This window comes from Andrena cerasifolii, chromosome 10 (assembly GCF_050908995.1).
Source record: "Andrena cerasifolii isolate SP2316 chromosome 10, iyAndCera1_principal, whole genome shotgun sequence".
NCBI lineage: Eukaryota > Metazoa > Arthropoda > Insecta > Hymenoptera > Andrenidae > Andrena > Andrena cerasifolii.
In genome coordinates, this window is record NC_135127.1 from 10,720,717 (window position 1) to 10,733,362 (window position 12,646).

General features: G+C 46.5%; 2 protein-coding genes across 3 annotated transcripts in view; both read right to left on the bottom strand.

Annotated features, from left to right (window-relative positions):
- Ance-3 (angiotensin-converting enzyme Ance-3) overlaps positions 1-12,646 on the bottom strand; it is a 172,939-nt gene that overhangs the window by 158,236 nt on the left and 2,057 nt on the right. The window lies entirely within an intron of this gene.
- LOC143373819 (trypsin-2) lies at positions 2,664-5,534 on the bottom strand. Of its 2 annotated transcripts, XM_076821401.1 has the most exons (8): positions 5,324-5,533; positions 4,924-5,036; positions 4,714-4,808; positions 4,114-4,273; positions 3,938-4,048; positions 3,616-3,765; positions 3,080-3,322; positions 2,664-2,979 (listed from the first exon to the last, which is right to left on the bottom strand). In XM_076821401.1, the coding sequence occupies exons 1-8, from the start codon at positions 5,382-5,384 to the stop codon at positions 2,959-2,961; spliced, it is 954 nt and encodes a 317-aa protein (XP_076677516.1). In that variant the 5' UTR covers positions 5,385-5,533; the 3' UTR covers positions 2,664-2,958. The 2 variants fall into 2 exon arrangements, with proteins under 2 accessions (XP_076677516.1, XP_076677515.1); XM_076821400.1 differs by having other exon boundaries at positions 2,664-3,322; positions 5,324-5,534.

Below are 12,646 nucleotides of genomic sequence, written 5' to 3' on the forward strand. Positions count from 1 at the left end.
CGGGGATTAAAAGTCGCTGGAACGTCGTGTTCGATGTTCCACCGGGCAAATACGAGCCCCTTTGCGTGCCCCTTCGTGATCCACCTCCTAAGATTTCTCCTGTGTCGCGAAGGAAACGTCCCGTCTGGCTAAATACCTCTGACGACGAAATTTTCCCGTAATTAGAGGGAAAACGTCCCCTTTGATCTCCCCCGCAAGGAGAAGCACCGCGAACGAGCACGGAGATTGCCCTCGCGACGATCGATCGAAATAATTGCGCCGCCAAAATTTCCATAACGCGATGGAGCAGGTGATCCGGCATTTTCCAACACTTTAACCATCACCCACGACAACTCGCGGAGAAATAAAATGTCAAGCATCGCGCAGACACATCTTCCATCAGATCAATTCTTACATCGCGCTAATCCAACGAGGCAGATTCAACTCGAACGCTTCAACCCTTCATGCCTGACGGAGATTTCACCTGAAAGCCTTCCGCATCCGAAAGTTAATCGACGCTGAAACCCGAGTGGCGACTTTAAGGGGCATCGCAGATCGATTTCGACGGGAGTAATCGTAAAGAATGCCACCAGAGGAGAACGGACCTGTCTGGGGTGGCGAGGGAGGCTGTACAAGGGCGAGGGGTGCCTCGACAACTGCGCGTTTCACCTGATAAACGTAACTTCTGATACACGCCCCCTCCTACACCCTCGTTCTGTAAGCTCGGCAAGTTTTTCATGATCCTCGCAGCCCCTCGGATTTCCATCCCCCGTTGCGTCACGGCACCCTCGCGCCACGGTCCATTCGCGACCTCCTTAATTCAGGGATCGAATAAGAATTCATTAGAGAGCGCGCCGGGAGAGGGGCCCGTTCGTTTCTGCCTCGAAGATCGTTCGGGGGTTTTAAAGAAATTAAAAGTTTACTTCCTTCGCCGCATGGCCACGCAACAACGCGAAGTAGGGGTTGGAGTCCGCGGGAATCGAACTCGAGCTCAGCGAGTGGAACTTTCCTCTAATTACTCGGGGATGCTGGGAGGAATTGGAAGCTCGCGAAATTGATTCAACGAGCAGCTTCGTCAACTTGCTGGATTTGAAACTGGTCATCGGTGAATTTCTGGGAGGAGGTTCGAGGCTCTTGAAGCAGGGTGATCTCTGGGAATGGGGATGATCGTTGATACTATTCATACAATAATTTGTAGTCTGAATTTAAGTTTGGAAAAGAAAATGACACAGTAGAATTGATTTTACGAGGGTTCAAGCGGAACTGTACAGGGGTTTGTTTACCTCAGCTTTCTTATTTACCACTTTCATTTTAAATCTCCAAATAAAGATCCAAGGATTCATCAAACACTCAATGAACAAACATGCTAATCGCAATATCTAATATTATCATGCATCATGCACTCCAAAACATCATGCAACCGATCCAACAAGATTCCCATTGCTAAAACAGTTCATTAACCCTGCAGCGATCTATCGATTGGCTCCTTTTGCTTCCCCTAAGTGTTCCACTTTCGTTCCACCCTTAGAGGACAAATATTTTCTTGCAATATCTCCAAGTCGACAGACAGCGCGGCGTTCCTTTGAAAGCTCGTGAAATTCAGTAGAAACGGTCCACGACCCGTCAGACACAAGATATCCTTCGACGTACGCCGCTGGATGTTGCCAGCGGCAATACCGCTAATACGTTTCTCGAGGTATCGCCCCACCAACCTCCGTATTAAGTAGGTAGCGAGCTTTTTGCGCGTCTGCCGTCGAGGCTTTTCGCCGGAGATCAAAGTCGGATGCCCCTTGGTTTCGTTATTCACCCTCATTTCCAGTGTGGCCTTTGCGAGCGCGAGCTAACCACCGAAAAGTCCACCGCGCGCGCCTGCCTGGCCAAAAAATCGAACCCGAGACCTCGGAAAACACATTTCGAAAGGGTTGATAACGTTACGCTCTGGGAAACATGATTATTTTACAGCGAAGGAGGGGAGGTTTCCTGGGAATTACTGTTTCACTAGGAACGCTCTTTAAATTGGAACAGGTTGCAAAAGAAGATTCATTTTTGTCAGGGAAACTCTGGAGAATCTCTTCTTTGACTTCTAGACCCCTGAATTTTAATTAATTGACCCAGCACCTTAATCTATGATCCTGATATGTTCAAGTGCAGTGATTCCAGAATTCAGTTTCACTGTTATCTTCTTCTACCTTCGACAGTTTGGTATGACACGATTTTTGTACATTAACTTAAATTTTCAGGAATTTATTGCGACGAAAATAATTACAGTAATGGAATAAAACTTTTTCCTATTTATTCAACTACATTTCTACCGCAAATAAAAGATATAAAAGTAATAAAATTATTGCTTTGCAAATGCTTTTGAAAGTGGTTTTTGTGGCATGTTTAAAAATCCATGCCTCGCTCGTGCAGGCGATTTCAGCTGTTAGACTTTTGGGAAAAACGCGATCAAAGTTTTCATCTATTGAGCCCGAGCCTCTGCCCTCTCTACAAAATGCCTGTGTAGAAGCTAAACTAATCGGATTTTTTCCATGAGAATTTAACAGTACATTCTTGAGGATATGTAGTTTCGAAAAATGTTTTAAAAAAAATTGATTTTTTTGACCCCTTAAATAGTAAAATATTTCGAAGGAATGTGAAGGAGCGGGAGACTTCGAAGAATTTTTGAAGGCTCTCGTCTCTCGTTTGATTTCAAGCACAATATCAATGTTCGTAGCAAGTATCGTTCATAATGTACATGAGCAGACGAAGTTGGCCCGCCTTATCGAGCCGTGAATTTTTTACACGGGACTCGATTAATCCTGTTATCGCGCCGACGGCCCTCGAGTTACACGGGGCCATGGAAACTTTCGCAATTAACCCGGGGAGACCTTTTTACCAAGAACGAAATGAACGATCGCGATTATGAAGTTGCTCCTTTCCACGGAGAAATTGAATCCCCCCGTTCTCGGGCGAATGTTGCGCAGGACGAGCCAAGTTCTACTTGCGTCGCGAGCTGACCTGAAACGTCTCTATTTCAGCATCGGTACAGGCAGTGCTTTCAAATCGTATTAAGCAAATGAATGAGAAGGCAAAGAGGTAGGAAAACGGTGGCCAGCACCTTCTCAGCACTGGATTCCTGAGCAGTGGATCCCTGAACAGTGGATCCCTGAACAGTGGGTCCCTCAGCATCGGATCCCTCAGTCGTTTCGTCATCCGCGGTCTTCGTGTTCTGGAGTATCCAGTCCCTGAAGAAGTACACGTCCGAGTAGACGCCCGGGAAGCCAGGAACTGCGCAGCCCTCCCCACCGGAAACCACGCCTGATAACACCCCATTGCAGACCATGCCACCGCCAGAGTCACCCTGCAAGATGTTGGACATTGGAATTCATTGAGCCTCGAATCTTTGTTATGCTTCGTCGAGTTGAAATGATGAAAATGCGGATGGAAAAGAAGCTGAGCAACTGAACTGATTGCGGCGTAGAGAAACTTCGATAGCGATAAGCCACCGACACTTTGGATAGAAGCTTCTTGGAAAAGACTCTCCACGGAAGTTAATCGATCGATAAACTATGATTGGAAAACTCTCTTTCCTTGTTCTATCGTATATCGACGAGTTACTTGAATTTCGCTATTCCGCCTTCTTGAAATTCTAACCTGGCAAGCATCCTTCATGCCCTCAATGTACCCAGCGCAGAACATCCCCGGCGGCAGGTCCGTTATGTTCTCCAGGAGCTTGAGGCAAACATCACGTTCCACGATGGGGAGGTCCACGTACATGAGGTCGTTGCTCACCACGGGGAAGTCCTGGACAGAGGAGACTCAAACGTGAGCCAGAAAGGGAAAGATTCTTTTACCTACGGTATTCGGAGCTCCCGGAATATGAAGCCAAGCCTCGAGGACCCGCCACGCTAGGAACGTAAGCGGAGTATCGAGAGCTTGGAAACGGATCGAGTATAGAATTATCGTGAAAACTCACGCTCGATGGATAACCCCACCCAGCCACCTGGCAGATCGAATTCGGCGCCAGAGTCTTCGTGGAAAGGGGCGCGACGGCAATCTCTGGCGTGAGCTTCAACGGTTCCTTGAGCTGCAGCGAAAAACTTCATGAAAACTTAAGCCATGAGAAGTGCGCGTAAGTGAAGCGGATCGTACAGTGAGAATGGCGATGTCATTCTGCAAAGTAGAGGTGTTGAAATCGGGGTGAATGGTAATCGCGTCCACGCCCTTTCTTTGGCCAGTCGCAGTCTGTTGGTTGAGCTGCAGCTCCCCAGCGACCACCATAACCGTCCAGGGCTGTATGCGGCCGCCATTTCTATGCCATAGGGGATTTAATTGTACATAGGAAATGGTGGATGCTAAGTGTCATCGCGAAAGAATTTCGGTGGACTCGTTAACGTCAGTTTCGAGGACATTAAGCGACTCCCTTTGTCGCATTCTCTTGGACACCCCGGAGTTTCTGAATGGTACTTATTTTCTTCGGCAGCGATGCTTAAGTTTCGCCCTCTTTCGGTCTAACTGGTGACGAAGGAATTTTAATATACTCGTGGAAATTAATTTGGGTGGCATTCCGTGTCATCTTTGATCCCATTTTTGGGGGAGCCTGTTATTTAATTATTCACACAGTGCACTTCTATTAATACTGTTATAAGTAATATTAAACGAATCTCCCTGTGGATCGCAACAGAGAAAAACAGAATACCACAGATTTTCCACAAAGACGATTAAAGCATATTATTCTGAAAATACACTCACAGGAACATGCAGTGCGCCGCAGTGACGACGTAGTACTTGTTGATCAAGGATCCCCCGCAGAAGTGTCTTGAATTGTAGCTACGCCTCAGAGACACCTGAACACATTGGCAAGAAATCAAGCGGTTTATTTTCGAACATCACGAATCGTCTAACACCGTTTCGCAAGACTCAGGAAAAAACGTGACGAGTATCATCACGCATAGAAGGTACCTGATAAGGGAACTGCCTCGAAGCTGCCTTCGTCCCGTTGACTATACGACCGATCAGCCCATATTTCGCCCATTCTACCTGTTCCTCGAAGGTCAGGCTAATCTGTGACTCCCCTGAAACACAACAAACACCATTGATAAACCATAAATACCCATTTCATTTCGGTGACTAGACCTAGAGTAAGGAAGAACAGATTAAGTCTATGTTAGATCGAAGGTCCAGGCTCGTAGCATAATTTAATAACCAACCATTTGATTATAGCGTAAGGAGCCGATTTCACCGATTCCATCGACGCGATATAATTGACGTCACCGATTTCAACAGCGCAGACATCAACCTTATCGATAGGCTTGCAAATCGTCAAGCAATTCCGGATACTCTCCTACGAAATTTCACTCACCCTGGACGAGGTTCAGGCTAGCAAGAACTGCTACCACGATCGCGAAAGGAACCAGCCTCATCTTCCCTTCGCTGTCAGTAGTTATGCTAATCGAATCTTCCCCGATCAGTTCCCCTTTCACGGCACTCCGTCAACGTACTCCACTACTTTAATGCCGCCGCCTGCTACCCAACTGCGACTAACCGCGATCGGACTACAATGGATAGAAAGGCTCGTTATCAGAGAGGCACGATCAACATTTATCTCGCGACGATATCGGTTATCGCTGACTATCTATCGTTAATTGAATGGCAGCTACTTGCTGCTGCATTATATCTGTCCGCCGATTGATTCACAATCGAGGAAAAAACGATCCGCGAGCTTCCTTAGCACGTTTCGCGAGTTCAAGTTCGAGGGAGGACCTTGAGGGCGACGTAGAATGATATACGGGGTTTCTTCATGGAAGGAGTTCAATTAAAGACAGCAGTGTCAATAGCTTCTAAAGTCCAGGAGAAGGCCTTCTAGTGTTACTAAGAATCGCGTTGATTAGATTTCCGCGATACCTGCAACGATTGCAGAACGATGATACAGGAATTTGAATCGAGTGGATTACTTAAAAGCCTTTCGCGGTTCGCCTGGAGAAGTCTCGATCGAGACAATCTGGTAGCAAGGCGATAAGGCAGAACGGTGGCCATAATGGAGCATCGATCGAGGAGCGATCTGTCCGATAATGATCAACGATTTCTGTTTTGATTCTTTATCACCGCGTTGGGAAACTGCCGCTTGTAACCCGGTTACTCCACAATCACAGCGACGTAGGAAGCTTCCAGATTTCAAAACTCTACATTAAGGGGGTATACCCGTTTGAACGCTCCGAAAATGTGTACACATTGTGGATTTTTTTACAAGTCAACAGCTCGATGAAGATTTTCCGTTTTTATATTATGTTTACATAGTATTATGAACTACTTAAAAAAAAAGTTTCAGTTAAAACACTACTGTTTTTGGGAAGTTATGGGTACATATCCGAAACTCTCTCGATTTTAGACGGCTAAACGGTGTGCCTGAAAAGAGCTGTATGTCCTGTCTGAAATCAAAAACAGTAAAATCTTCTTATAAAGAATGTCAATAGCTATCGTTCAACGGGGCCGATTTTGAAAATTTTGAAAAATAAAGAAATGGTGAGAGATCAAAGGTAAAGTTAGATTTTTCTAAGAGAAAAGTCCACGTTTTTTCTTTAAAAATAATAAACGGGGAATCGGAATAAAAAAGGGGGTCGTAGATCGATGTGAAATCTTATTAAGATTCTGCATGCAAAATTGGAAATGAATTGGTTGAACGTAGCGCGAGTTTTTGGGGCCACCGTAATGAAAAATGTAGTTCCGCTGAGATCGGTCGAGCCGCCGCTCCGTGTTACCTGGGTTGTTCCACTCAAATGCCTATAACTTCGTCAATCTTCCGAATTTTTACATCGGATTTGATTTATAATATTTCTAAAACATGAATCTACGAAAATGTGTAAAAAATCTGATTTTTGCCCACCAGTACAATTAACAATCGACCTACCAAATTCTGACAACAATTTTCTGTAAACAACCACCTTTGTAATACCAGTCGCCTCATCTACAACCCTCCACGGTCCCCGAAAGGTTCCCCAGCCTTCTCAACCCTGCAACCTTTCCTCGAATCGATAAAGAAAACGCACGGACCGTAAACAACCCCCCGTACAATATCCCCTGCCGCTCCGTTTTCCACCGAGCTGCCTCCGCGCCAGCAAACACCAATCCCACCGAGCAAATTCTCGTCTTCGCGTCCTCGAACATGTTTCGAGGTTTCCCGTGCAGGATCGCGGCGAACCCCCGGCTGTCCGGTTCCTCGGAGGCTGCAGACACGCCTCCCCATGGATGACTCGATCCTGCTGCCGGTTAATTATCATCGGACCGGTGCTCCCGATGGATCGAACTCGCGACTCCCTCGCGCTAGACAACGAACGGCCCGAGGCTCTCGACTGGTCTCTGTTGGCCGCGCGGAGATTGTACACAGGGGTTGCGCGGGCTTGTACGGGGTTGTACTGCCGCGGGGATGGGTAATGGTGGCTCCTATCAGCTCTGTACACTCTCTCCTCGCCGCCCCCTCGCGCCACCGCGCTGGAGGCCCTCGAAAACCCCGTCAGAAGCAACGATATTCCAGTGAGTTACATCGATGGCACCTGAAACGCGGCCGCCCCCTCCGGACCCCCGACCGACCACTTTGCATATTGGATACTCGTTCGCTTTCGCTATTTCGTGTCTTCGATGAACGCGCACGATGGACTGATGATTTCTAGGCTGGTGCTCGCTTGGATTTGTCGTTTGGATAAGTTCGACGAGGTGGGTCCGTGGAATTGGGGAAAAAGCTGGATTCTAATGTCTTTGGGTGGAGGCTTGATGCATCGATAGCGCTCGGGGTAGGTCTAAGTTCGGTTGGATTTGTATGAAATTGTTAGTGGTCTTAGAGAATTTTTCTAAAGAGAAACTAGCGGACAAAAAAGTTACCACTTTTTCGGTTTGTTCTTCTTTTATTTTCTTAGCATACATTTGAGACTGTGGTATGTTTAATATGCATATTCTGATGGAGAATTTGAAGCTGTACAAAACCCAGTTAAAGTTGAATTTACTTAACTGACAAACAAAAGTGTTATATTTTGGGACCAACAAAGAAGTTACCACGTTTAGTAACTTCTTAGGTTGTCCTAAAAGCAAAAGGTGCTCCCACAAAATATTAGACTTTTTAATAATGTTCAAAAGTGGTAACTTTTTGTTGGCTTTAAAAGTGTGTAGTGTTGTTTAATGTTCTGCAGGGTTTTTGTTTCTTAGTTAAATAAATTCAACTGTAATTGGGTTTCATGCAGCTTTTAATTATTTTTTCAGAATATGTATATTAGACATATACTGCAGTTTTGAGGTGATATTGAAAAGTAATAGAAATAAGGTGGTTCGAAAAAGTGGTAACTTTTTTGTCCGCTACTGTATGATATAATACTTGCTTGAAGATGAAGTTTCGCTTTAGGTACAGTCGGGTGCTTCCCAGTGGACAGCACTGCAGCTTCAAAAGATAAAAGAACAATGCCGGAGATTAGATTCGAGAGTGTGGTAGATTGAGTGAACTGGAATACTGTATAATAAAATCAGTATGCACCGCTAATTTAAACTTTGATGCGCCTACGAAGCACACCTGCAAGTCAATCGTTACTTCCACCTGGGAGGGCGTATTCGCAGAACAGCGTTACATTCTCTCTGCGCTAAAAACTCGCGAAATCCCAGATAAAATCCCAGCCAAGGCTCGGGTCTTTTCCAAGCCTCCTTCGAAAGTGTATCTCCCTCTTCGTCTCTCCTTAACTCCTTCGTCGACGTACCTCTCTTTCCCTCCAACGTTCCTCCGTATCGGAGACGTGCTACCTCCGCTCGACTCCTTCGAGCCGGATCGTGGAATCATTCTCGATGGAGCCGAGGATAATGCTTATGGGATGTAATGATAAGGAATGCTGCCCCCAGGCAGCTGACCCTAACCCTCTCGCAGCCTTGCAACGCTGCGTCTATCGACTAGTCACGGATGCTGAAAGCTGCGTGCGTGACACGACAGTCATCGATTCTGGTCCCATCGAAAACAGTGGAAGTTATCCTCAACAAAATCGCGACGTAATATCCACTATATTTGTTTTCGGATATGAGGAACAGCGAAGACCAATGAATGAGATGATTAACAGTGCTTGAACAGTGAGCTTCTAGTGGAAGAATGATGAGCAGAGAGTTGGGTAATGGAGGATCTAAAATTTTGTGCCATTTGAATGACTCCTCGAGATTTTTACAAAAGAACTTCGTTCATATATTTTCGGGGAGTCAAGATATAGAAAAGATTTGGTTGATAGAAACTCGGTGATGTCTCCCCCTATCAATCATTTTTTATTCAGATAATAGGAGCTCACGCTGAGGGTACCCATTCATCTTGCTCAAACGAATACCGGCTCGGTCTTTCTCGATTTATTGTTTGGATTCGAGTTACGCAATTGGATAACAAGAGTTGAGTTCGGTGAATGGAGGATTGAGTAAAACTTCGTTACGATAAATGGAGTTCTACTGTGCGCCAGTTTCTCTCGAGCTTCGCGTCAGACACAGGTGATCCCTTTTCTGCCTCCTATTTTCTTCTCAACTCGTTGGGAGTGGTCGCCGCAGAGACTACAATTTTCCAATGAACAGAACAGTGGCATTTAAAATTCCTACTCCGAATCGAGCACAAGCGGTGTATCAGGTTTTCCAATCGCACGACTCAGTGCGCAACGCCTTCCACTTCTATCGCTTCGAATGGAAAAGAACTGCGATCGTCGCTCTTATCACAGATTGCCCCTCGCGTAAGCAAGAGTAACCTCTTTACTCCTGGTTCCCGTTTCTAATTGAAATTGCCGCGGTGCTTTTCACGGGGAGATCGAAGACACGAAAATTACCGAACACGTTGCCATCGTGGTGGCAAGTGTCGCCGATGACTGTGATTAATGCCGCGGAAACTACATGCCGTCTCGTGTCACATTCTGTCCAGGTTTCTCGTTTAATACTCTGACCACTTGGTCTCGCGTAACGAGCTGTATTGACCGAGAAATGCCACCAGCCATGATGAGAATAAAACGCAGAAAAACGAAAGCCCTTGATTAATAACGCGAACGCTGGATTTCAATTTTGTATCATTCTAGTGGGTGCCACCTTGCTGACGAATATTCATCCCAAAATCATCAATCAAGCCTCTAGAAGTAAAACTCACGATCCATCGACGCACGGGTCACAGTTCTGATTTAATCTCGTGACTTTCTAATCTACGGTGCGTTTAAAAGTGCGCCTGCACTCGCATTGCGAAAAAGAGGAGGCACTCACATCGATCCCCAGGAAGTTTCGATAATTAGCCCCGTCCTAGTGGCTCCCGATTGCTGGAAACTCGAGGGGGGAAAGGTGGAACACACAGCTCGTTATTCCAGTTCCCGAAGTAAAACGGTGTTTGCACGGGGGAACGGAAAAGGTTCCGTTCTGGCTGTTTCCGTCCGTCGTCCACTTGGCGGAGCGTAACGACCAACCGAGCTAGCCAGCCAGCCAGACGATGGACTGGGAACCGTCTGGTAGACCTTGAACGGCCCTTTAACTGGTTACTCCACAGTCAAGGTTACCTTCTTCCTCTTTTCCACGCCGCTGTTCCGCCCGCGGCAGAGCGGGCCGGATGAATAGGGTTGAGAGCTCGCCACTTTATCAAGGCCGTAGCCGGCCTGACAGCGGTGTACAGGGTGTATCAGAACCATAGGCGAACGTAAAAGGCACTGGCACGTGAGGAGATTCGAGAATGACACGATTTGCGTATTTCCTCCCTAGTGGCCGCGCCGAAAGCGATGGGACTAAATTTATGCGACGTAAGTGGTTTCTAATGGTAGGCAGAATGTTGAAATAGAAACCTGAAGGAATCTGCTTCGATTCAAAATACGAATCTTCAAACTATCATTCTAAAACGATTTTGAACGAAGAATTTAAAATGAAATTGCAGAACTCGCATGCAACTAAAATTACCAAAACTAAAATAAGAATTTTAAAGAAAAACAACAGAGCTATCAAAAACCTTTTAACAGTATTTCAACTGAAGACTGAAAACAGAAATAAAGATGCAGGAGACTCACCGCGAAGGGATCCAAGTGGGAGATCCCATCGTGCAAAAAATGGCAGCCAAAACAGCAACGGTCCGCGCCACGGGAAGAATCCCACCGCGAAACCACGACGAAGTTGGTCCTCCGCGAGAGAGGCGCCTCTGACCGAACACGGAGAAGAAGAGGGCAGTGCAGAAACCGCAGGATCCAATCCTGCCTGTGCGTCATCGAATCGGCTCGCGGGGATCCGGCGAGCTTAACTCCTGCTGTTCGTGTTACGTAACCGAGAGCCCGTGACCTCGATCCCAAGCCTCCTCAGCATCGTGCACACGGACGAGCGGCGCACACGGACGCCTAACCAGACGGCGCAGTCCACCTCCCACAGACGAAACAGCCACCTTCGAGCACGACCAGGACCTTTTTGTCGGCTCCTGGTACAGTCGCTGCGCGCAGCCGGGCCTTCTCCTCCGACAGAGCTTGTTCGCGAGAGGGAACAACGCCGGACCACTTCTTTCGCTTCGTTATACCCTTTATTCTGTCCGACGAAACGGACCCACCGATCGCTGGCACCAAGCGTTCAGGTTTATTCGCAAGCGAGACGCGAGCTCGTGGGACGCGCGATCAACTGATTCATCCTTCCAGGTGCGCTCGTCGTCCACGATCAATGGGAAGATGATGTACACGGGACACTTCCATTTTTTTATCCTGTCCCTCGCGTGCTTTTCGCCAAGACGCTCGTTACGCGCGGCGCATTTGGCGCTCGTAAACAAGGCTTTCCCGTGCAAACCGCCGCGCGGGGCTAATGGAGGCTGATTGTGAATTACGGGGGATGCAGGATACCCGCATAGTTTACGCGGCCGCGACGAAACGCCGAGTGATTGTAAGTTATCGGCAGTTTCGGGGGGATTCGTAGGTAGAGGCGGGGAAGGTGGGCGATTTAGTGGGGGGCGGTGATGGATTGAGAGAAGAAAGGGTAGTTGGTTAATTTTCGTTGATTTTTCTTGTTATGATTCCTGCTTTAGAGCGAATATGATTTTCGTGAGCACTTCGAGTTTCAGTAAATTTTAAAGTGGTTTTAGGGGTAGGTACCCTTGAGATGGTTGGAGAAATAGGGTACCCGATGAGTACTCACATTTAAGGATAAATTTAGCAGAAGAATGCTTATTATAAATAAACAAAACAACCTTTGAAACAGTTCCATCGAGTATCTACCACCAAAAGCCTCCTCAGCAGTTCCTATTTTATCGAACTCTCAGTTTTGGATTTAATCGCATAGATCGCTTGTTTCAGCTCCTAGTGTCTGTCTAAAGTCTGGATCTACTAGGTGACCTCTTGAAGACAGTAGTAAAGTCACGCATACTAAACTATGCTCGCAGAAAATTCCTTCAAGATTAAATTGGATGAAGTATTTTCAGATACGGATTCAGAGAACCGCAATCGACGAGGGAAAATTCATATGAAAATCCGTGAGTGTTCTTTTTTAAAACTGGGCACCTACAAAACACTTTTCTCCACAATGTGGAACTCGCTCAATAAGATCGCATAACTTTAACAACATTTAAGACAACATTCATCACAGGATTACTTCAGTAAAATCCTTCGAAGTTGATATTTGTAGTATAACTCCGTGAATTTGTATTAAATTTTTTCGACCGCATATCACATTGCGAGGAAGAGTGTTTTGTAGGTTC

Excerpts from the sequence above, each read along its gene's own strand:
- LOC143373819 (XM_076821400.1), bottom strand. The coding sequence starts at position 5,384 with ATGAGGCTGGTTCCTTTCGCGATCGTGGTAGCAGTTCTTGCTAGCCTG. Across the intron at positions 4,274-4,713 it reads GCGGCGCACTGCATGTTCCT|AAATGGCGGCCGCATACAGC; the intron begins GTGAGTGTATTT and ends CCTATGGCATAG. Across the intron at positions 4,049-4,113 it reads ATGACATCGCCATTCTCACT|CTCAAGGAACCGTTGAAGCT; the intron begins GTACGATCCGCT and ends TTTTCGCTGCAG.